This window comes from Sciurus carolinensis, chromosome 15, assembly GCF_902686445.1.
Source record: "Sciurus carolinensis chromosome 15, mSciCar1.2, whole genome shotgun sequence".
Lineage (NCBI taxonomy): Eukaryota > Metazoa > Chordata > Mammalia > Rodentia > Sciuridae > Sciurus > Sciurus carolinensis.
The window spans coordinates 82,685,026-82,709,766 of record NC_062227.1 but is presented as its reverse complement, the minus strand read 5'-3'; the positions used below and the strand labels follow the sequence as shown (position 1 = coordinate 82,709,766).

General features: G+C 57.2%; 1 protein-coding gene and 1 non-coding gene across 8 annotated transcripts in view; one reads left to right on the top strand and one right to left on the bottom strand.

The window, feature by feature from the left end:
• Window positions 1-1,861: 1,861 nt before the first annotated feature.
• The window catches only part of Kcng2 (potassium voltage-gated channel modifier subfamily G member 2), a 46,249-nt gene continuing 23,369 nt past the window's right edge, over window positions 1,862-24,741 (bottom strand). For 6 of the 7 annotated variants that reach the window (XM_047526295.1, XM_047526293.1, XM_047526288.1 and 3 more), the window contains 2 exons: window positions 17,199-17,912; window positions 1,862-3,550 (listed from right to left, as the gene is read on the bottom strand). In XM_047526295.1, coding sequence (XP_047382251.1) covers window positions 2,720-3,550; window positions 17,199-17,837 — 1,470 coding nt within the window. In that variant the 5' untranslated portion in view covers window positions 17,838-17,912 and the 3' untranslated portion in view covers window positions 1,862-2,719. Of the gene's footprint in view, window positions 3,551-17,198; window positions 17,913-18,411; window positions 19,496-24,741 lie in introns of those variants that run through there. The other variant, XM_047526289.1, reaches the window with a different exon arrangement.
• Trnav-cac (transfer RNA valine (anticodon CAC)) lies at window positions 21,402-21,474 on the top strand. Its single transcript has one exon. It is a non-coding gene; the product is annotated as a tRNA-Val (tRNA).

The window sequence follows — 24,741 nt, the reverse complement described above, 5'->3', positions numbered from 1 at the left end:
CCCCAGCTGCTCTGAGTCAATTGTCTGTGGGTCCAGTGTGCATGGGGTGGGGCTGGCACGCGGGTTGGGTCGCTGGCCTTGAGTGAAGCACGGTCAGTGTTCGGTCACATCAGGATGGTCACCTCCTTTCTGCTGACATGAGCTGAGGCCTGCACTCTGAGGGACCTGGTCCCCACAAGGTGGACACCTTGGTGGCTCTGGCTCTGGGGTGAGCAGGCTGAGGTGTGGAAGCCCACTGGCCTCACGGGCACGGTGCCTGGCCTCCAGACAGCCTACCTGGGGCCGCTGCCCCTCGGTTCTGTGTCTGGCAGCAGCCCCCTCAGCAGCGTGCTGGGTGGGAGCAGTCTGGGAGGTGGTGGAAACGGCCACCCCGCTCAGCTCTGCTGTGTCGCAGCTGTCCTGAGTGAGTTTTGCCACTTGAAACGAGAAGCAGTAATCCACCACTGCATCTTTGCCAGAGTCCTGGGACAGGTTTCTGGTGTGGATTTCATCCACATGTGAGGGAGCGGGCTGGTGGGAATCTAGGGAATTCATGTCCCTGAAAACAGGCAGGAAACTGAGGCCAGGGCCAGCCTGGAGCCCTCCTGTGAGAGGACTGCCTGCTGGCACTTCAGAGCCCAGGGCCAGGGGCGGCAGCCATGTCTTTCCCTTCCCCCATTCTCAGCAGACCTGCCTCCTGTCTGGTGACCTAGCTGGCCTCTGATGCTCCCAGCCAGATCCCTCTGGTCCTTCCCTACTACATACCTGGCCTCTGGGTTTGTTTCTGGGGGTCCTCATGGGGAAGGTCAGCGTGCCTGCACAGTAGGAACTGTCTTGTCCCTGGGGGATGAGGTGCAGAGCTTGGATGTGGCCTGATGTGTGGAGCTGCCTGGGTCTGTCAGCAGGTGCCAGCCCTACACCCCTCTCCCCCTGGGCAAGGCATAGCTGCTGCTGTGAGGGCGGCTCATCATGCATGGCCCCCAGGTGTCAAGGGGCATAAGCCAGGAGGCAGATCTGAGTACAAGGGGCCCTTGGGGCCTTCTAGCTCCAGCCCTGGTTACTCACCTGTTCCTGAATTCTCACACCTGTGCCCTGGGGCATGTGGCCCAGTGGGGAGGGGAACAAGAGTCTGCCCAGGGAGTGCAGGAAGAGGGGCTCAGCACCCCAGGTCCTCGCCATCCAGACTGGCCAAGTGGGCAGGTCTCAGGCCAGGTGCTACACTTGTCTGGGCCCATTGTGGGCAGCTGTTTCCCTGTGAAACAAGGGCATCCTTTCTGCCCTAAGGAGCTTGTGTAAGAATCCAGGAGAAAGTGGGGAACCCCGAAGGTAGACAGTGAGAGAGAGGGCTCTCCCATGTTTGCTGGCCTCTTCACCTGGCCTGCAGAAAGCCTGCTAGATTGCTGGCAATACAGTTACTTCTTTCCAGGGCCCTTGTCCTTGACTGGGGAGACACAGTGGGTGAAGCCCAGGTATTTGTGTGCATGCTAACATGTTGCTGGGGGCAAGGAGGGGGAAGGTGGGGTGGTAGCTGAGGCCCACCCCGCGCCAACCCTCAGAGCCCAGGTGCAGTGGGTTGTCCCAGGACATTCCGGCCCTAGGCGGGGTTCTGGCACCCTGGGATGGACTAGCCTGCCTTGGAGAGCAGGGGCATGTGCACCTGGGCTCTGCTCTCAGGTCCAGGACCTGCTCTCTGCTGTGGACCTAGGAGTTTGCCCAGCTAGACTGAGTGCAGAGATGCTGGTGAGGTCACAGTCTCTGGTGGTTCCCACTGCTGCATCTGCCAAGTCCCAGGAGATCCTTGGGCCCCAGAGCCCCACTCTGGGCAGGCCCACAGACCCAGGTGACACTGCACCCATAGAGCTCAGCCAGGAGCCTTGCAGGGGAGGCTGCACTTTTATTGGTTTTCAGTGGAATCTTAGGAAGCATCCAAAGGACCCACAGGGCCTCCCCCGCTGGGGGACCTGGAATTCTCAGGTGTGACGGCCAAGCTCATTGGTGAAAAAGTACAAAGTGGCATCTGGAGAGTTCGGCCCTGTCCCCAGAGTGGACTTGCCCTTGCTTTTGTGGACAAGGCTGCTCTGGCACCACTGGAGGATTCCCTGTCCCTCCTGCCCCTACACTTCCTCCTGCAGCCAGGCCTTGAGAAATACTCCGGTACAGGAGATGCGGTACCCTAGATGGAGGTGGCTGAGGCCAGCGGGAGGGCAAAGGGGTTGAAATACCACATGCACACCTGCTTTGCCACTGTCGGGGGAGGCCCTGTCACCTGAGGAGCCACTGTCGGGGAATGTGGGTCAGAGGTCAGGGCTGGGACATCCCACCAAGGGAGGGTTACTAGGAGAAGCAGGGCCTGCAAGTGCCTGTGTCAAGCCTCAGCCTTGTTACTTGGCAGGTGACATGGACTAGCAGTGCTGGATGCCTTTGAAGGTCTCCCTCCCATGTGCACTGCCACTGTGAGTGACCAGGCAGCAGAAGGGACTGCTGTTCCTAGCTGCTCCACTCCTCCCCGGGCTGCCCTGACTGACAGGTCAGGGTCAGGCCCAGGCCACTGTGGCTTGGCATTTGCTCCAGGTGTGGAATTTCTGGGACCCAGGGGATTTATTTAGTTAGCCATAGAAAATTTAAAACTGAAGGAAAAGTAAGAGGACCAAGGCGGGAGCACCCTCCAGGAATCCCTGGGAGCACAACGCTTTGGGGACCAGGCCAGCGTCAGTGCACTAAACTAAGCCTGGCTGGTAGCTCAGCAGACCCCTGCGTTGGCCTCCAGCAACCGCACCTCCGGAAGCTCCAGGGCAGCACCCCCTCTGCCGGCTCGGAGCGGTCCCGCAGGGCCCTGCGCACCCCTGGTGCCCTCGGGGCCCTGCGAGCTGTCCTCCGTGGCGCTGGCCGAGTGGGTGCTGTCCTCGCACAGGACCGGCTCGGCGCTGGCGGCGCGCTGCTGCTGCTCCTTGAGTTCCGAGTAGGAGCGCGAGAAGGTGTGAAAGATGGAGGTGACCGGGAAGGCCATAAGCAGGATGCCACTGAGGATGCTGCTCAGTGCCACCACCTGCCCCGGCAGGCTGCGCGGCACCATGTCGCCGTAGCCCACGGTGGTCATGGAGATGACCGCCCACCAGTAGCTGGCCGGCACGCTAGAGAAGTCGCGGCGTGCACCCAGCTCGCGTTCGGCCAGGTGCACGAGCGGCGCGAAGAGCGCCATGGCCACGCAGAGGAAGAGCAGCAGCAGTCCGAACTCGCGCGCGCAGCGGCGCACAGTGAGGCCCAGCGAGCGCAGCCCCAGCGAGTGGCGTGCCAGCCGCATCACGTACAGCACGCGCAGCGCGCGCAGCAGCCGCAGCACCAGCCCCGCGCGCTCCAGCAGCTTGCTGCCGGCGGGCCCCGCCGCCAGGCCCAGCAGCAGCGACACGTAGAAGGGCAGGATGGCCAAGATGTCGATGATGTTGAGCGGCCTCCGCAGGAAGGCGCACTTGCTCTCGGCCTGCAGGGAGCGTAGCAGGAACTCGAAGGAGAACCAGGCCACGCACACCGTCTCCAGTACGAAGAGACTGCGGCACTTGGTGGAGCACTCGCCCTGCGGAGGAGAGGGGACAAGCCATTGTGAGAGCTGCTGCAGCATGACCCAGCAAGCTGGAGTCACTTAGAATCCGAACCACTTAAAGCCTGTGAAATGATGGCCAGTGGTGCCTACAAGAAAGTTCTCAAATTAATAACCTAACGTTCCACCTTAAGGCACCCAGGAAAAGAAGAGTAAATAAAATCCACAAGAAGCAAAAATAGAGAGGCCATAAAAATTAGCGTTGTAATTGTCCGGTAAATGGATGGAACTGGAGACTGTCGTGCTAAGTGAAATAAGCCAGTCCCCAAAACCAAAAGCCAAAAGTTCTCTCTGATATATGGATGCTGACTCACAATGGGGGGGGGTGTCACCTATTGGACAGGGTGAAGTGGGAGAAGGGAGGGGGATGGGAAGGACAGTAGAATGGATCAGACATAACTTTCCTGTGTTCATATGTGAAAGCGATCAGCCTAACTCCATGTCATGTTCACCTAACAGATGGGAAGTTGTATTCCATCTGTGTAAGATATGTCAGAATGCAGTCTACTGTCATGTGTAAACAAAAAGATGCCAAAAAAAAAAAAAAAAAAAAAAAAGATTAGTGCTGGAATGAATGAAATAGGAACAGACCAAGAATCCAAAACCTTATTCTTTGAAGAGGTCAACTAAAGTGACACATTTCTAGCTAGTGTGACCAGGGGGAGAGAGAAGACTCAGATTACTGGCATCAGAAATGCAAGAGGGGTCATTGCTGTCACACGTACGGCAGTGAAAGGACCCCGGCAATGCTGTGAGGAATGGTGCCCACGAGTTGGATGAATTCTACAAATGGCAAATTCTAGAAAGGCATGCCACAGCAGTGGGCCTAGAAGAAGCAGGTGAGGAGTGTGAATCAACAGTGGACAAACTTGGGAGCACCGAGGCCCAAAGGGCTCCACGGCTAAGCTCCACCAACGAGCAGAGTGCTCATACCAAGTCTCCACAAATGCTCCGAAGAGGGAGGCAGAGGGAGTGCAGGCTCACACCCCATCTTGTATTTACCAACACAAACCCCAGATCAACACAAGAAAACTACTAGGGAAGTTGCTTGTGCATACCGGTGTAAGAAGCTTAAAGGAGAGCAACAAACTGAATCAGCAGCAGATGAAAGAATTGGAGACATGAGGGACCTGTTCATCTCAGGAAAGTGAGGTTGGCTTAGCGTCTGACACTTCATTAATGCGATACACGGAAAACGCTTTGGACAGAATCTGACCCAGGCCGGACTTCCTGCCCATGACGAGGACTCAACTCCTCAGGCACTCAGGGACCTCGTGTGGAGGAAGCCCAGCAGGGACTTCCTGGTCCCAGGCCCATCCTGTAGGGAACCCCCACAGCAGCCTGCTTGGTCCCATGAGCATGTGGAGACAGAAACCTTGCAAGGCTGCTGGTGGTGGTGGGGTTGCCCCAAGCAGAGGGTGGTGAGGCCCCTGAGTCTTCCACCATTAGCAAGACCTCAGCTCAGGTTGGGTCTGATGCTCCCAGTGGACACCTGGTCTGGGTTCAGCAACCAGTATTTGTGCCTTGAAATGGAATCTGTGTGGCTTAAAATTCTTGGGCTCAAACAATTCTCCTGCCTCAGACTCCAGGGTGGCTGGGATTGCAAGCACATGCCACCTCACCAGCTCTACTTTCAAGCCACAAGCATTTGTCTTAGGAGTTTCAGCTGTTGTGAACCCTAGGGCATGGAGGAGTCGTCTGCACATTCAGGCCCAGGCACTGATGGATCATCTAATCTGCAAGAGGCCCAGAGAAAACTGGGCTCCCACAAACCTGTCTGTGCTCCACTTAGCACATTCTGAGCAAGCCATGGGCCCGCTCAGGGCAATGTGTATATGGTGGTGAGCCTCTCTCACGCCCTCCCTGGTGATAGGCTCCAGGTTGATCTCATCCTTCTGTGTGGCTGGAACTGTTCGTTGCCTGGCTGAGGAGGAGTGGGGCAGCAATCTTGCCTGCAGAAGCCCCCTCCAGCCCAGTCCTGGGACCATGGATGGGCTTCTGGAGTTCCCACACCCAGGCGCCTGGGACTCAAGGCCAAGGGAAACAGTGTGGAAACCCTGATAGACATTTTGGTGAAGACACGGAATCTACAGGTGTTGGGTGCACCTCTGCTCCTCAGTGTCCCCATCCCTGCATCTCCTGGGCAGCTCACCTGGGCTGTACACAGGGAACCTGAGCCAACTCCAGGGACATGGTCCTAAAGCCTTTCAGGAAACCGTGGCTGCCCCTACTCTGCCCCCCACCCCCACCCCACGGGGAAGGGACAAACCCTGTGTCTCTGACAGGTCTGGGAACCTCAGGGCAACAGGCACCTTGGGTCCAGTGCACGTCCACTGAGTCCCCACTAGTTACCCTCAGCTGTTAATGAGAAGGCACCAGGGCAACCTGGCACAGCCACCTGAACCCTGAGGCTGGAGAGACTGTGGGCTGGAGCCGGGTGGCACAGCATTAGCCGGGTGCAGTTTCTGGAATGTTCCCCTGAAAGCAGACCCTGATTCCTCAGGATCTGACAGGCTGTCCTACTTGGACTGGCCTGGCAGGCAGGGCTTCCCCTCCTACCTGCCTGTGATTGCTTGACCTTCGGATGGTGCTGCCCTGGGGTTTCCTGTTTTCAGTTTGCAGGCTGCAATGCCTGGGGAGTCTGTGTGAGTGAGCTGAGGGTGGGGTGGGCGGGGTGCCCCTGCTGTCCTGCATGCCAGAATTCCCGAGCTGTGTTCAGATGTGGTACACATCTCAGCTTTTCCAATGGTCTCTCCCACAGTTACAAGACATAAAACTAAACCTGCTGGGAAAAATCTGTGTTCACACACTGGAGTTCCCCACAGTTACCCGGGAGTGGAACTGCTGGTCACAGGAGACACATTCCGTGTTCATCACCAACTGCTGGGTTACTCCCTAGATCTACAGCAGACAAGGGCCACTGGCTCCTGGGCCCAGGGTGGTCCAGGTGGGGCCCAGAGTGCATTCATACAAACCCGGCACAAACATATTTTAAAAGCCTTCAAGGAGTGTGTCCTCTGACCTGAGAATTGCTTCAGAACCCTGGGCCCAAAGACTTATGCAAAAGGGCTCGGTGAGGGCTGGGGATATAGCTCAGCTGGTAGAGTGCCTTCCTTGCATGTACAAGGCCCTGGGTTCAATCCCCAGCACCTGGGGCAGGGGCTCAGTGGGTTCTGACAAGTACAGAGCATCACCACCAGATGGGTTTCACCAACCCCACCCCCTGGTGTTCCTGCAGCCCATCCCTCTAGCTTGCCTCCTGTTCTAGAAGGTTCTGTATGTTTAAGCAGCTGCAGCCTTGGGTCTGGCCTCCCACTGAGGGTGATCTGAGGTCTACTCTTTTTGTGCTGGGGATGGAACCCCGGGCCTGGAGCATGAAGGGCAAGTGCTCCCCGCCAAGCCCTGCATCCTAGCCCAGCCGTTCTGGTTGCTGCTGTGTTTTTCGGTGCTGGGGACTGAGCCCAGGGTTGCCTCACTAGTGTGCTATACCCAGCCCTTTTTATTCTTGCTTTGAGATGGGGTCTCACGAGGTTGCCCAGGCAGGCCTCAGCCTCCGGAGTTGCTGGGACGGAGGTGTGGCCCTGCGTCCGGCTGGGCTCCGGGTTCTTAGGCACTGTCGCGCCCGCTCCACTCCAACAGCTGTTGAAGCACACCCTCCGGCAGCTTCCAAATCTGGAAATGACGTTCTTCTACCTTCATGGTTGGCTGAGTTTCACTGGGTGTACAATTACGGGTGGACAGCAACCTGCACTCAGAATGTGGAAGGCAGGCGTTGCCCACCAGGTCAGCTCTCAGTGCTGCTGCTGAGGTGAGCCTCACATGGACAACACGGGAAGCTGGTGTGTGACTGCGTGTGCCCCGCCAGCCAAGCCACCAAGGGGCCAGCCACCAAGTGGCCAGCGCAAAGATCAGAGGGAACAGGCCAGCGTCCCCACGCGGTCCCCATGACCCCGGGCCTGGAGGTCCTTCTGCCTGCTCATGTTCAGGTGCCTTTCTTCCTTCTCCCCACAGAAGCCGTTAGAAGACGCTTCCCTGCAGATTTGGGGTGAGGGGTGCTGAGCACTTCTGCTCCGTGTGGGGCCGCTGGGGCCCACGGTCCGGGCACTCTGAGCACTCAGCACTGCAGAGCCTGCCTGGGGGGCGTCAGCCTGCCAGCTGCCCCTTCCTCCCTTCTCCTTGTTTTTGGGCTGTGCCCTCTCCAGGAGGCAACCCAGGGTCCTTCCTGGAGCCCCTTCCACGGCCCTCCTGCCCTCTGAGCCTGCCGATCACGGTTCTTGCAGCTGCGTGTCCACCGCCAGGTGAGCCCCACAGGCTCTGGGTCATCTACATGCTCTTCCACGCATGGGCCTCTGATGTTGTGGGTGGGCTTGCTGGATTCAGGGCCTCACAGGGGACGACCAGTCAGCACTGGCCTCTGTCAGGCCCAAGTGCCAGCTGACATGCTGCCCACTGATGTGTCCAGTTCCTGACGTGGGAGCTTGGGCTTCTGCTGGGATTGGTGGGGTGGGCTTGGGTCCTGGCCCGGTGCCTGCTGTGCCCCTGTACACCACAGCCAGGGCCAAGGGGCTCCAGAGTGGGCCTGCAGGTGTGGGCGGCACGGGGTGGCCTCCTCCTGATCTCACTGCCCATTCTCAGCATCCCCCAGCTGCCTCTGCACACCACCTGTCCTGCCTCTTCCTTTCCACGATGTGCCGGACAGGTGCACCTGTTCCCACTCACTAAGCCACACTGAGTGCTCCCTCAGGATCTTGGTGGCCGGGTTGAAGGAGGAAGAAGAGATCCGGCAATCCGTCACCTATCCCAACGTCCAAGGTTAACCATTTTATTATTTCTTTTTACAAAAACCCCAGGAACTTAAATGTTCAGTATTAAAGGAAAGCTTGCTGAATAAATTATGGTCTTCCCAAAACAATACAGCTGTGACCAATGCCACCAGGCAAGACCGTGCATCAAACATCCTCATGTAAATGAGCGCGGGTGACCAGCAGGATTGCCAGCAGAGCCCAGTTTAAGTGCTGTGTGGCTCTGGGGGCTCAGTGGTACAGTGCTTGCCTGGCATGTGCAAGGCCCTGAATTCCATGCCCAGGACAGCCATTTCCTGCCCATGTGGGCAGAAGAGAAGCAGGGAGATCACCTTACCACCTCAGCAGAGTCCTCTGGGTACAGTGGGGCTGGGAGGTCCTACCTTTCCTCCTCAGGCCGTTTACACCTTCTCCAGACTCCACGATGCATAGCAGAGCAGATGCCACCAAAACCCCACAAGCACTGCAGGAAGGGCGGGCGCCTTGAGCTGTGCTGCAGGCGCTGTGCTGCAAGCAGACCGCGGGGCAGGGCCGTGCTGCGGGCGCTGGTGGAGCAGGGAGTGGGGAGGGGCCCCGACCCTGGGGGCAGAGGGGAGCAGACCAGGAGCCACAGCAACCCCACTGTTGGAAAGCTGACTGGTCAGGAGTGGCCCCAATGGAGGTTCCTGTGGATGCTGGAGAAAAGGAAGAGAGGCCCGAGTTCCCTGAAGACCGGGGAGTCTGCAGCCGAGTCCCTCTGGGGAGCACCCCTGTGCCTCCAGACACTCCGTCCCGTTGCTTCACCAGTCCTGCCATCTGCCTCCTGGACCGGGACCGCGGTCCTGAGCTCTGTGCTGCCCCCACGCTGGACACCAGCTGCACTTCCCTCAGTGACTCTGTGTGCAGAATCCTCTTTAGCTCTCACAAGCACCGGAAAGAAAATATTCAATTCAATTCAGTTTTGAACTGAATGAGGTTTATAAAATCATCGCTCTTGTCAGATGTGGTGTCGCAAACAAAGAGGAGCAGAGGAATAACAAATCTACTCGGGAGAACCCACTGTTTAAAAATAGCACAGCAGCCATTTATGCAGAAATAGCCACTCATTTTGGGTTATCTGTGCTCAGGCAGGCTTGTCAGCTCCCTCTCCTGCCAACACTTCCTCGAGCACCTCATGCGGGTGACACGGAATCAAACTTCATCAGGAGTATTCCTGGCTTCTGGTCTCCCTGGCTGAGCCCAGCTGGCCCCTGAAGTCCCTGCCGTGAGCCGCGGGTTCCTACTGTGGGGCTGCTCTGAACCAACAGGTGCTGCAGGTGTACGCCATCATGCCCAGGGCTCTTCTGCATCCGCTCACCCACTCTGAGGCCTCCTGGGAGTGTGTGGACAGGGCCCCCCTCCTCTGGGGCTCCAAGTCATGGATCCAATTTCCTCTGCATCCAACAATGGCACAGAATTCCGAGCCACTGTTCTCCACTGGCTGCTGATCATAGCTATTTCCCGAGGGCCACGTACCTGCTCCCCCTCCACCCCAGCTCCGTGCCCGGCTCTGGATGCTGAGCTCTTGGTTTGCAGAGATGGGCAGGTTTGAACTAGCTAGACTACCATCGCTTTTGCTGCAAGCTGGATGGAAAACACCATTCTAACTTCTCCCTGGTACCAAACGTCAGGGCCCACCCTGGACATGGGATGTGGCTCCTTCTCCAGCTCCGCCGCCAGAAGGCGCCTCCTGCCTGGATGCGGCTCGCGGCTCACCTGGAGAGGCACGACCACGAGGAGACTGAGTCCAGGCCCTGCCCTGGGGGTGGGCAAGAGCAGCCTCACTTCGTCTCACTGCCTCGCGCCTTCGCCACCTGCCGTGGGCCCTGCGCTGGGTCCTGCCAGGCAGGTGCCGGCCTCCTCCTGGCAGTACCTTCCAACTCCTCGGACCCTCCCCAGACATCCTGTGTCACAGGCACCGCAAGTCTGCTCCTAGGTCACAGTTAACTGCCCAAGTCTGGGGAGGGTGCTCACCAGTTTTTAATTTTTGTTTAGTTAAATATTTTCCTGCGTGGTTTCTGGCTTTCTTACCAAACCTAAAATGATTTCTCTCACACTCAAGAGGGAAAATATATTCACCTGCATTTTCTTTCACTAACTGTATGGACTCAGTTTTTCCACGATCTCCCAGAGATCTGTGACTTATCTGAATGCTACCCAGCACCGTCTGTGGGGTGACACCCTCTCCCGGCTGACTTCAAAGGTGTCATCTGAAGGCTGAGTCCCTACACCCACTATATTTGGATGTCTGGTCATTGTTGTTTGAGACAGGATCTACACTGCTCACACTGGTCTCAAACTCCTGGGCCCAAGTGATGCTCCTGCCTCAGCCTCCAGAGTAGCTGGGAGCACAGGCCCCCGCTACCACACCCAGCTGTTCGCTACCTTTGTGCTGCCAAGAGTGAACAGCTTCTGTCCTTGCTAAGCAAGCTTGCTTGTTTTGCTTATAGCATGTGCCAATATCCATCGTTGCTAAGTATACGTTTCATTTCGCTTACAACATGCTCCAATATAGGTCCTTACTAAGTATACACTGTTCACTTTTACTTACACTATGTTTTGATATCTGATGAGAGGTGGATTACTACTATAATGTCCTCAGGAAACCCTGGCTTCCCATGTCAGAGAAGCAGAGCAGGGACCTTCCCTGGTGGCTTCCTGGGCAGATGGCTGTGCCGCCGTCCCCTCCTGCCCATCTCCTGGGCCTTAGCAGTAAGAAGAAAGGCTCCTGTGAAGCGGGGGTGCTGGGTGGCTGGGACGGCCCATCCTCGTCAGCCCTCAGAAGGTAGTTCTGTCCCACTGTGTTCTTTGCAGCTGCTGGCACGAGACAGCTATGTGCTACTAAGAGCTTACTGGAATAAGTGGAAATCAAGGATTTCTCCAAGTGTGTACGGTCTCATTGCCTCCAAGCATTTCCCTAAATAGGACTGAATTATTTTGACAGACAAGCTACATTTTTAAGGGAACCGAATCCATCCAAGCATAAATTCATCAGGCACCCCCCAGCTGGGAGAACCAACTTGGGAGTTGGAGTTGAGGTCCAAGCTCTGCTTCTTAGTCAACACCAGGCCTCTCCTCCTGTCTGAGAGCTGGCACAGCACCCGCAGGGCTCCACTAGGGCTTGCTCACAGTGGGTTGCTCAGGGAGATCAAACAGGCCCACACTGGCATTAGGGACTCCATCAAAGAAGCAGCAAAGGCCCCAGGCCCTGCCTTCCTGAGCTTGGCAGGACAGCCCTTCCGTGCAGGCTGTGTGGGGCCAGGACCCCGGGGGCTGAGTGGCAACCCCACATCCAGGACCTGGGCACAGGTGAGATGGCAGACACCCTTTCCTCAGAGTTCTCACCAGCTGCCTGCGCCCAGGTGCTGCCTGTGCAGGCTGGCTGTGTCCACCTGCAGGGAGGCGGAGGGGCCATCCTGGTGTGCCCTGGGCCTGCAGAACCCCTCTTGCTCTCCCCCCAGCCGGTGCATCTGTGGTGTGAAGCCTCACAGCTGCTGCTCCAGCCACTCAGAGCATTTGTGTGCAAACCCTTGGAGAAAGGGTGGAGCAATGAAATAGAGACAAGAGGTTCGCAAGTTCAAAACCAGCCTGGGCAACGTAGTGAGACCCTGTCTCAAAATGAATAGCCCAAAGCTCTGGGATGTGTCTCAGTGGTGAAGTGCCCCTGGGCTCAATTCCCAGTACCAAAAAAGAGGGTAAAACTAGTCCCCAATTCTCATGCACCATCAAGCAAATCCCTCTGAAGAACCTGCATGTGACTGGTGAGGAAACTGAACTCAGGGAGAAGTGAGAGTTTCAGGGTCTGGCAGCAGTCAGAACACACGCACCCAAGAACCAGTGCCCAGGCTAGCCTCTTATGGTGACAGAAGAGAGACCAAAACCTTGGAGAGATTATGGAAAAAGGAATCTGTGGCTTCTATTTTAGGCATTTGAATACATTTTCCCTCTGACTAAAGCAAAAACCAGAAACAAATCTTGCTTTTTCTTGCCAGATCTATGCAGGAAGCACAGGGAAGAAGCCTGGAGCTTCCTCTTCGCCCTGCGTTGAGTAACCACACCAGCTCCAGCTGTTCCCCTGCCTCCAAGAGCCCACAGGGCCTCCCACAAAAGCAGACTGCAATCCCGGATGTGGGCACTGGCCGTCTGTGCCTCCCACATCCATCTGGGCAGCGCAGTATGCTGGCCGCTCAGGGGGTGGGAAGAACTGGGAACCCCTGCAGAGGAGAGCCAGCTGCACGTGTGGAGGGCTGCAGAGGGGCAGGAGACAGCCCAGCCCCCACTGTGCACTCACCCGAGGAACGGCCCCACTTCACAGAAGAGGAAGGTGGACGACTGGATCTGATTCCAGGCCCGAGGCCCTCCAGATGTGCTGCACGGGTTGGCTCATGGTCATGCTGCTGCTTTGCTGATCCCTGGAGCAACCCATTACCAGTAAGACGGGACCTGAGCTGACTGTGCCACCAGGCAGGGCCCGCAGTGCTGAGTTCTGGCCAGCATGGCCACTGCCTTTCACCTTCTGTGATCCAGCAGCCTGAGCATGGCTGGAGGGGGCGGGGTACTGGGCGGCAGTCTGCTGCGACCACCACTGTCCACCTCTCCCTCTCCCACCATGCGCAGTGCTCCTGGGCCCAAGGCCCCCGTGAAGGTGGCTCCACCCAGTGTGCCACACACTCTTGCCAGACCTTGAGGCACCCGTGTGGCCACTGGCTGCCCCTACTAGGTTTTGTTCCCATGCCTGCAAAGGGTGGCTGGGAGAGAATGTGCTGCCCGACCCTGCCCACCCAGGCTCTAGGTGGGAGAAGGAGCCTCGTCCTGTGGAGACCTGAATGCAACTCTGTCACCACAGCTCCAGCACAAGTGCCACCCCACGGTGGCCTTCACCCCAAGCTGTGCCCATGCCATGGCCTTCTCCCCTTTGGCTGTCACCCCAAGCTGTCACTGCACCATGGCCACCACTAGGTCCTGCTGTGGCTATGCCACGCCGTCACCCTACTGTCGTCACTTGTCGTGGCTCAGGAGGTCTTAGCCACCACCCCCATGGCCACTGCTGCATCATGGCTGTCCTGGGCCACCTGTCCCCAGTGGATCACACCACACCATGGCTGTTGCCAGGCCTGGGAATGGGAAAGCTCAGGCCGTGATTCCCTGGGAGCTCCTTGGCCTGCCTTTTCCAAACGAATCACTTTATATTCTTTTCCTTTCTGTTCTTGTTTTGGTACTGGGGCTGCACCCAGAGGTGCTATACCAGTAAGCTGCATCCTCAGCCCCTTCCACTTTACTTTGAGACAGGGTCCACTAAATAGCTAGGCTGGCCTTGAACTTGCGATCCTCCTACCTTAGCCTCCTGAGTTACGGGAATACCTGCCTGGCAGCAGATGGTTCTCAGTGTGAGCCCCCCGCCAGCTCACCACAAGGTTCAGGAAGAGCCTCGGAAGCTTCATCCAAACTTCAAGCTGGTGTGTACAGTCCTGGAGAATGGTCAGGGGCCCCACAGACCACACAGGGCCCAGGATAATAGAGGAAGAAGCTGGGAAGTGTGATTCTTCTCTCAGGCCCAGTCTTGTGGGATGAGGGTAAGCCAAAGTGCCCACCACACAGACCCAGGGCATCAGGGCTCGAGTGGTGGGGAACCAAGTGGACTGGGCCATGGGGTGCCCAGCTGCTGGTCAGACTTTATCCTGGGTGTGTCTGTGTGGTGCTTCTGGGGCAATGGACATGTGAGTCAGTGCGAGGCCATGGTGGATGGCCCACCCAGCTCAGACACAGCACCGGCTTCCAACGCTGCAGACACTCCTCAGAAGGTCCACAAGCTGAACTCCCAAGTGTGAAACCCATAACTAACCACCTTGGCCTTCATTTAATCATGCAAATTTAAAGGGAAAAATCAGCCTACACAGCCTGATAGTCTGAACATGAAAGGAAGTGATGGACTTTGGGAAACGTCCCTGACTGCAAGCTGGGCGGTCACAGGCTGTTCTCACAGGCTGGTGTGCGTGGGCCCAGGCAACAGAGCCGCTGTTGCACAGGAGGGGTCTCTCAGCTGGGTGCTGGAGTAAGAACCCCTGTCCATGTCTCTCCACAAGATTGAGTCACACAGAGACCCACCTTCCCAGAAGCCAGCACCTGGCACTTGCTGACCACTGGGAGTGCCCTGGACCTGCAGTGTCCTCAGTGGCCTGGTCTCACTACAGACCCTCCTTCCAGGTCATTCCACAGTCATCGGGGTCATCACAATCAGGGCCTGCGCTGGCACCTGTATATTCCTGTGACACCTTCGTTGCAGTCCCCAGGCAACCTATGCACCCCATCAGCACTGAATGGCAGCATGGGGTGGGGACAGAGAGACATTGTGTCCTCCACCCAAAACTCATGGAGGCCACCCCAAGCCTGAGCCCTCCCCAGAGCACACGCTGCAGACACAAGTGCACAGGATGGGGAAGGCCCAGCAGAAAGTCCCTCCTCCAGACCCTCCTGCCCAGACATCCGGGAGTGAAGGACCCGACCCGCAGCATGAGCGCCCGGTCCTCAGGGTTCAGGTGCCGGGGCACAGGTGAGCCCTCTGCTCTGGGTCTCAGAGCTCCTAAGTAGGCAGACGGCTGTGCGGAGCGGTCCTGAGGCTGCTTAGTCCAGATGACAAGCACAGAGCATGAACGAGAGCAGCGCCCCAGGAATGCTGCACAGTTGCTGAGCTCAACAGCGGAGCTCGCAGGCAATGGTGCAATCCCAAATCCCAGGTCTTCCTCCAGTCCCCCCCCAGGCCCCGTCACAGGGCAGTGGCACACGTCCCTCCTGCTCCGGGTGCCTGGACCAGGTGCCAGGTGGCAGACGCATTCCAAGCTTCTCTGGAGCAGGCAGGCAAGTGGCTCCCGACAGCCCCCAGAAGCCTCTGCATCCTCACTATGGAACCCAGGGGGATGCCACCTCACAAGGCAGAAGGGACTTGTGGGTATAACCAAGTTAAGGGATCCAGGATGGAAGACTGCCCTGATCACCAGGGGGCTCAGTGTGGCAGCTGGGACCCGTGAGCGCAGGAGACGGTGGAAGAGGAGGCGGGGATGCATGCGTGCGATGGAGGCTGGGAGGACGTGCCTCTCCCCGGCCTGCAGGAGGAACTGCCCTGCTGCACCATCTTCTAGCCCACGCAGACCCATTTCAAACTTTCGCCCACAAGGACTGTACCCAAACCAATCTGCCTTCTTTTAAGTCAAACAGGCTGTGGCATCTGCTCTGGGGTGACAGAAGGAAGGCAGTGATCCCGGATGGGCTCCTGTCAACAGTGCACATCTGTCACTGTCCCCACTCGCCAGGTCCGACTGACTAACATCACCCTCATTCTAGGAGGGTGTGGGACCTGCAGCGCCTCCCACAGCGCCTGCAGCTTCCCATGTCTTTAAGACAGACGTGTCGCAGCTCTTGACCACTGGCAAACAGCTTCCCAGAGAGCCCGCAGCATGGACACCCCTCCCCATGTCCTCCACACTGAAGGCTTCACTCTCGACTCTGATAACTGAGAAAGGAAGACTGTCTGGGGTGTGAAGAGTGTGACAGGGACCAGAGAAGCCCTGCAGAGGATCTGCAGAGGGGCTGCCCACATCCTTTGTTGGCCCGGGCAGCCCTGACTGCTCCCGCTCCCTGGTCTTATGTAAGTGATTTTCCCCTTCTGAATACTGTACTGAGTAATTGCTACTTAGAAATATGAACACATCAGTATCTTTTAGAAGCAGAATTAGCAACTCAGGCCTGGTTGAGATGACTGGAAATGACAGCTCAGTTGTGGGACCCTCATCAACCAAACAGGCCAACCAATGTCCAAAATTTAATGCAAACTTAGTCTGCAGTCAGGGTTGCCATGTTCCCACTCAGAAAGAGCTGAGGGCTCCAGGAGGGCTCCAGGCAGTCCCTCTGGATACCTGAAGGGCTCTGAGCAGCTGACCAGAGGGTGGAAGGTCAGGAGCCTCTGCAGGGTGCAGGCATGGAGCACCGTGTTGGGGGCTGGCCGTCCCCTCTCCACTAACCCTGACACCTCAGACAACACAAAGCCCTGCCCTGGTACACACCGTCCTTACACAATGTTTCCAGGACCTTCCATGACGCACAGTGTGTACAAATGCAGGTTAGCTGTCTGTCATCTCCCCTTGTCTTGCCATGGGAACTATGTTTAGCCCACAAACGACGCTTCTTTCTACCTCTCATGTGTTGGAATTCTCTCACTGGTAAGCAAGCCAGAGAGAAGCGGCAGGAAGCTACTGTGATGAGACGGAGTCCCAGCTCTAAAAGCTGACCTGGCCCTGGCCCTGGCCCTTCTGCCCTAGGAGAATGTAGGTCTCTTCCCTTTGCCCTGGGATGACCAAATCTGGGGCCAAACCACACAGTTCTGCAGACCCTTAAGATACTGAATATTTCTAGCTTTAGGTTGACCGCACTGACTGAGCTGTTGGAAAGATTCCTCAGAGAAGATGGAGCAGACCTGGGTACAGATGCTGGAATGGACTCTAACCTAGAGCCCAGGTTCGGCTCACTGGACCCTCACTCACAGTCACAACCCAGTGGGCCAGGAGGGTCTGATGCCTGTGGCTCCAACCGCTGCTGCGGGAGGGGTGTGCACAACCAAGACCAGGACTCTGTTCGGGCTCTCTGCCCCTCCGTGTCCTGTCCCATCCCTGACCCCAACGTGTGCCCCAGCCACGTTGTCCCGAGATTGCCAGGGCTGCCAGCGCCACCTCCCACTCCTAGGCTTGCCCCCAGCCAGCACTTCCGTCACCCAGCCCTGCCCTGTCAAGGGTTGGCCCACCGCCCGAGCTCACCCGCTCCTCTTCCGCACGGATGTCCGGCATGGTACTCAGGCAGAGGCCAACCGCCGTGACGGCCACGAATGCCACCGAGACAAAAGCGAAGAGCTTGCCTGCCATCCCCGAGTGCGGGTTGTCCACCACGTCGCGCAGCCGCCGCCTGCCGCGCTCCAGCCGCCCCTGCCCGAGGGCGCGCGCAGGGCTTCCCGGCGCCCCGCGCCCGACGGGCCCCGCGCGCGCCTCGGCGGCCTCCTCCTCGCGGCGGCGCAGGCGGCGCAGGCAGCAGCGCTCCAGGTGCGCCTCGTCGATGCCCCAGTAGGCCAGCTCGTCGCGGAAGGCCAGCGCGCACGGTCCGCGCAGCAGCCGCAGCTTGCCGGCGCGCAGCAGCGCCACGATGGCGCGGAAGGCGCACGGGCTGCGGTCGAAGAAGAACTCGTCACGGCTCACGTCGTAGTCGTCGCACACGCGCAGCAGCTCGTCGTGGCCCCGGCAGGCCCGCAGGCGCTCGAGGCGTGCCAGGGGACAGCGCGCCAGCGCAGCCCAGGCCAGGCGCACCCTGCAGCCACCCACGTTGATGATGACGTGCCGGGCGCGGGCTGCGCCACCACCAGGCTGCCAAGTGGGGGGCTCTGTGCGCCCCGGGAGTAGGGCCATGGCCCCATGCGCCTGCCGCACGCTCTGAGGTCTTGCCGGAAGAGGTCACAGAGCCCGCAGCTCAGGAGGCTGGGTCTGCAAGAACAAAGAGGCATGTCAGGAGCCAGCAGGTAACCAACAACACAAAATCCAAACAACAGAACCTTCGAGCTTTCCAGCAGAGCTGGTTAAGTGCAGACCTGACCTTAACTTGTGGCCTCCAGAACAGCACACATGCTAAGACTTGTGCTTTGGAACAGGTGGTGGACAGAGGCTTGCACAAATTCATATTTGGGTCCACCTTGGAGACACAGCCACAGATCTATGCTGGGCTGGGCATTGCCCAAAACAATGAAAAAAACAAAACAAAACTGGTAAAATACCTCCAGAGTCAACTTTATTTGAACTCTGGGAACTAACCAAAAGTCTGCAGCAACCACTGGAACACTCAGGACAGCACAGCCCAGTCTTGGGGACAGGAGCTTTGCAGTTTTGCCCTGGCCTTTTTCTGCCCTGCTACCAGTTCAGCAGCAGCCCTGAAGACACAGTCTGCACCCCTGGCGCTTGGACCTCCCGCACTAGGAACTGTCATTACCTGGACCTGTCTGGTGGCTTCCAGAAGGCCAGCTCGAAGGTCTTGGCTTTATCTCCCGGAACTGGCAACTCTCCCAGCACCCAGGCAGCCAGTGCAGAGTGAGAACATTCACTGGCGAATGCCTTCGTTGCTGCTGAGGCCGTGGTTTACAGCTGTGATGAACCACAGGCTAGGCAGAGTTCATAGGAGGATAGGCTGGCGAGTGAGGCAGTTTAGGGAATAAGGACTGTGAAAGTTCCGGCTAACTCCTGAGACTCCAGAATGCCATGCTCAAGCCTGGGCAATGCACAAGCTCAGGAAAGACCAAAGAAGTTCTTTGCATCTCTCCTTGGGCTGATCTCCAGAGTGCAAGCAAGTGAGGGAAGGGTGAGGTGAGGGCAAGACTGCTGTGTGAACTGCCTGGCAAGGGTTGGAGTGAGATGGACACACAGAGTCCCTGTGCCAAGCTGGGTTTGCTTGCCATTCTGGGCATGTAAGAATCTGTGTCCACCCACTCACTGGCCACAGAGCTGACAGAACAGAGATGTTAGCAGTCACATTTTGTAACAGAATACAGACTGTTCAAAATTATTCTAGTAAAGCTATCAAACAAACATTAGTAGCTACAACAAATCCAGAGGGTCTGGTTTCCAGACTTGCCTCTTAAAATGTTCAACCAAAAAATTACGAGGTGTACAAGAAATACAGAAGTATAGCCCCCACACAGGAAAACTGCGACAGACTGCCTGGGCCAACCCAGATGCAGCACCTGCCAGACAAGAGCCATGGGAGCAACTCTAGACATGCTCATGTGGGAGAAGAGACTGCAAGAAGGACCAGTGTACACAGACGTTACAGAAGGAAGTGACGGAAACTCGGGGGCTGAAACACGCAGTAAGGAAGTAAGTCCTCTAGAGGCCCCAGGCAGTTCCAGCAGGCTGCAGGAAGCATCCAGACTTGAAGACAGGCCACGGACTGCATCCTATCTGAGGAGCCCAGAGAAACTGAAGTCAGGCGCAGAGGCACACCTGTGGTCCCAGCAACTCAGGAGGCTGAGACAGGAGGGTGGCAGGGTCCAGGCCAGCCTGGGTAACTTGGTGAGGCCCTGTCTCAAAATAAAAATAAAAAGGGTTGGGTTCAATTCTCAGGGTGTCGGGAGTGGGGAGGAAGAAACTGAAGGAAATGCATGGACCCCGAGACATCGTGGGTACAATATCTCACGAGGAGAGAGAAAGGGGCAAAAGAACATTTGAAGAAACGATGGCTAAAAGTCCCCCAATTTGTTGGAAACATAAATCCACTTCTGCTGTGGAGGACTTTCTTCCTCCAGAACACACATTGTACAACATGCACATAGCTTGTGTTATCTTGGAAGCACTTCTAAGTCAACTTTCATTTGACTTAACACTGGGAGGTCACTTGTGGACACTCAAGCTCCTTCCTATCCTTGGTGTGGAGTGACACGGAGGCTCCAGATCATAAAGAAGATCTGGCGGTGCCACAGGGGAGATGAGCAGACTGACCCAACGATGATCGACAGTAGAGGAAAAGAAGCTCTTAAATATGCGAGAAGACACTCAATTCATAAAGCAAAAACAGACACCTTAGGTTACCAGGAGCCAAGAGTCAGACGCTGCCCCTGGGGGACTGTCCGGGAGACAGTGCCGGGACCAGGAAGTGAGCCACATCACACCTCGAAGAGCAGTAAGACCTGCCTGGCACAAGCTGAGTCCCTGAACCAGCAGAACCACAGAAGCTCCACGGGGCTGAGCCTGGAGGCCACACCACAGCTCCCGGCTGTGCAGCCCTGGGCCTGTCCCGACTTCCCTGTCGAAGGCTGAGCGCCCACTCTGGCTTTCTGTAGCACTGCCCTTGGCTCGGGGACACCAGAGGGTGAAATGCCACGCATGGATGTCGGCCTCTGGGAGGAGTGGGGCTACCATCAGCATGCAAGACCCCAGGTGGCAGCAGGGACAGTTGGGGACACCAAGGCCCAAAGGGATCCTGGTGCCCTGAAAAGCATGTGGGAGTTGGACCCAGGCCCCGGCCGAGTGCAGCCCAGTGTTGGTGATCTCCCTGCACGGTGCAGCTAGGCACCTCCCGACACGACGCTGGGTACTCACGGATTTGGTATCACAGACTGAGAGCAGACAGGAAGCTGGACACAAGATGTTCCTCGGGGTGCTGAGCTCTCCAGAGATGAAAGGCATGTTATTGGAAGTAACCATGCCAACATCATCCTCTCCCTGGGACCCCACACTTAGGAAAAGCATAGAGAGGTTTCTTGAAGGGAGGCCATGGTGGGGGGACACGGCTCGTTGGTGGTCCTTAAATGCTACTTGTGCACGCTGCAGTGGCTCGGGATCCCCACTCCAGCCCGGGCCTTCGGAGGACATCTGGGAGTGTTTGCCTTTGACTACAATGCTCCGCTTGCTTCTCTCCCCCCACACGACCTTGGAAATGAGAGCTAGCTCTGCGAGCCTGACACTGAGCCTGAGGCTGATCCTGACCAGCCTCCGCAGGCCTTGCCTAGGTGCACGTCAGCATGCTGGCCACGGACAGCGGCCTTCTCACCACTGTGATGCTGGCCAGCGAGAGCTGGGGGCCTGTGCGCCAGGGCAGAGGAGCAAGTGCTCAGAGGTCCTCAGACCGCTGCACACAGGTGTGCACACACACTCCGACGTGCCGGCCTGTGTCCGGCCTCCTGGCCAGGGCCAAGCGTGCCCCTGTTCTCAGCTCCCCTTGACACAGCCCTCATCTTGGGGCGACCCACTCTGGACGGTGCAGCAGGTGCTGGAGCAGGCGCTGCCTGCCCAGTCCATGGATGGAGCCGGCACGGCCCCCCTGGGCTGTACCACCCAAAGCCCCCCGAGTCCCTTCTGGGTCACTGTCTCTCCTCGCTTCATACACACATACAATTCAGAGGGAAAACAACAAAGGTTCATATTATGAAGTTTTAAAGTTTAACAACTTTAGAAAGAAAACTAATCAAAAAGTATCTCGGGTGGGCTGGGGATGTAGCTCAGTTGGTAGAGTGCCTGCCTCACATGCACAAGGCCCTGGGTTCAATCCCCAGCATTCCCCCCCCCCCAAAAAAAAAGTATCTTGGTATCCAGAACACAAACAATAATAAATGCTGGTGAGGATGTGGGGGAAAAAGGTAGACTCACATTCTTGTGGGACTGCAAATTAGCACAACCCCTCTGGGAAGCAGTGGGGGACTCCTCAGAAAACCAGGGATGGAGCCACCCTATGACCAGCTGTCCTACTCTTGGTATTTATCCCAAATATCCAAAATCAGCATGCTAGAGCAACACAGCACCTCAGTGTTTACAGCAGCAAAATGCACAGAAGCAAAGTTATGGAACCTGCCCAGGTGCCAGTCCACAGACACACACACACACACACAATGGAGTTCTACTCAGCCATAAAGAAGAAAGAAATTATGGCATTTGCTGGTAAATGGATGAAAATGAAGAACATCATGGTATTTTTTCAGTTTTTTTTCACTGCCGTGACTGAAAGAACCAATGAGAACAACTGTAGAGGAGGAAAGTTTATTTGGGGGCTCACAGTTTCAGAGGTCTCCATCCATAGGCAGCAGCCTCCATTCCTTGGGTCTCAAGGTGGGGCAGGACATAAAGGAAGAAGAGTGTCAGAGGGAAGCAGCTTGCATGATGATCAGGAAGCAGAGAGAGACTCCACTTGCCACAAACAAATATACATCCCGTAGCCACGTCCCCAGTACCCAGCTCCTCCAGCCACACCCCACCTGCCTCCAGTTACCACTCAATCTCATCAGGTGATTAATTCACTGATTGGGTAAAGGCTCTTGTAGCCCCATCGTATCCCCTCTGAACCGTCTTGCATTGTCTCACGTGAGCTTTTGGGGACACCTCACATTCAAACCATAACATCATGCTAAGTGGAAAAACCAGACTCAGAAAATCAAGAGCTGAATGTTTTCTCATGTGGAAGCTACAGCAAAACAAGGGAAAGAAGGCAGGGGAGGAGACAGCTATGAAGAGTCTCAGGCAAAAAGACCAAGTGAGCAGGGAAGAGGAAAGGCCCGTGGAGTAGACAGGATGGAAAGTGAAGCTGGCCCAGCAGGGCTGGCTGCAGCGGGAGACCAGGCACCCCAAGGTCCCAGGGGAGAGAGCAAGTGCTAGAAAATAAAAACACACCCCACTAAAATTCACGGAGGAAACAACCCCCAGCCCACAAGGGGTGAACCTGTGGTCCCAGCTACTCGGGGGGCGAGGTGGCAGGATGGGTTGAGCCCAGGAGCAACACGGCAAGACCCTGACTCAAAAAGAATGAAAAGAAGAAACCCCAAGTACATCTAGACTCATAAAGAAACTGACGCAGTAATAAAAATCTACATTCTTCCAGAACCATCAAATGATTTTGTGAGTTCTCCCAGATCCTCAGGGAATAAAATCATCCCAGTTTTGCACAACTGGATCTGCTCTGTGCGAGCCCTGTTCACCGGGGTGTGGGAGGCCAGGGGGCCAGGAACCTTGGCCAATTCTGCTGCGTGCTGCGCCTGGGGCTCGGCTCTGCCACTGCCTGCCTGGGAGGGAGGGTCTCTGTCCCCTTGTGCCATTCCCAGCTGAGGCTGCCCGACCAGCGAGGCTGCTGAAGGAAGGGCTGGGAGCGAGGCCAGTCAGAGGAGGCAGGTGAAGGACAGGGGAGTCGGGAGGACCTGGTCCTTGGAATTCCCGAGGGCGGGTGCTCACAGCCCATGCTGCCCGCTTTGCCCAGCCTGTGGCCACTGGGTCAGAGGGATCCAGAGCCGAGCCACCCAGTGCCTGGCACTGGCAGTGCTGGATGCTGCTGGCCTCCACGTGGGCTCCAGTGAGCTCTGGCTGGGCAGCTCTCCTCTTCGTCTGCCCACTCCGTCTGCCATGGAGCCCATCGCTGAGCGCTACACTCAGCTGACCACATTCCTCAGCTTCCCTATTTCCCTCTGGTTCTTTACAGCCACCATTTCTGTGCCGAGCTGCTCCTGCGGGGTCTGTGTGGCACCCTGGAGTGTTTCAGAGCGGCTGCTCTGATTTCTGCCCAGCAACTCTCGCTTCCCTGCCATCTTGCTTGGTGTCCCTGGGTCCTTCCTCAATCAGTTTGAGCTCTCCCTGGAGTGTGGCGTGAGTGCTTCCTCAGGAAACCCGGACCCCTGGGCCGGAGGCCGACGGCTCCCACAGACGCTCTGCCGGGCTGGTGTCTCCCATGCTGCTCTGCAGGGCACTTGCTGGGTGAGGTGGAAGCCGGTTCTGCATGTGGCCTCCTCTGACTCCAAGGGGATCCTCACTGCAGGAGGGGTCTTGTCACTGCTCCTGATGTGTGGCCTCAGCACCGCAGGATAGGGTGACATCCCAATGTCCCTGGCCTCCTGGGCTCCACCCTGGGGTGTAGGGGCAGGGTGTGTGGGCCCTGGATTGCCTGGTGCGTACCTGCTTGATGACCCCACGCACACCCTCCCCAGCTGGCTTAAGTCTGTCACTTCTAGACGACTATGGCCCGTGTAGCTCAGTTTCTGATTTCTCACTTCCCAAACACAGCACCAACAGTGTGGGTGTTCAAAGAAAAACAACAATTAGGACTGCAACAAAGAGTCTCCAGCAAATCACGCTGCAACAAGAGGGGCTCGGGTCAGACAGGAAGAAGGCCTGACAGCCAGGCTTGAGGGCACCAGCGTGCCGGGGCAGAGAAGCGATGGAACTTGCTGCCTGCACTGCGATCCAAGGGAACCAACCCTCCCCCTGGATGGGGCAGTCCTGCCCGGGCAGGGAGTCGGAAAAGTGGGAAGTCCCTGCTTGTTCCAGAGCACAGCACACGTGCCTGAAGGCGTCGGGCTGCCCAGCAGCAGGCCACAGGGTGCCGGTCGCCTGCCTTGGAAAACAGCTGTGTGAGCTGCTGAAGGCCCAGTTGTGCTGAAAGGATTGGAGTCACTGAGGAGCGACCTGGACGGAGCCAGAGGACGGGACCCATCAGTCACAGCACCTGTGCCTGGCCTGAGTGCGAATCTCTGGGGCCCATGCGGGTCAACCAAGGCACGTGGTTGTTAGGACCTTTCTGGAGGTGGGACCCTACAGATATCAGTGAGAGGCGAAGGGTGGGGTGAAGGGTTCTGGAAAGCAGCAAAGGAGAAAGGAAGAAAAATGGAGGAAAGGAAGAAGATCCAAGAGTGAGAGTCCTGGGCTGGGGCTCTGAGGCGCGTCCTCGGCATGATTCCACCAGCCCCCATGCAAGCTCTGCGTGTGCCAAGTCCTCGAAGTTTGAGTCCCTCGGAGTATGTCTCCCTCATTCTGGTCTCTCTGGCCGACAGAGGATCTGGGACTTGTTCTGGAG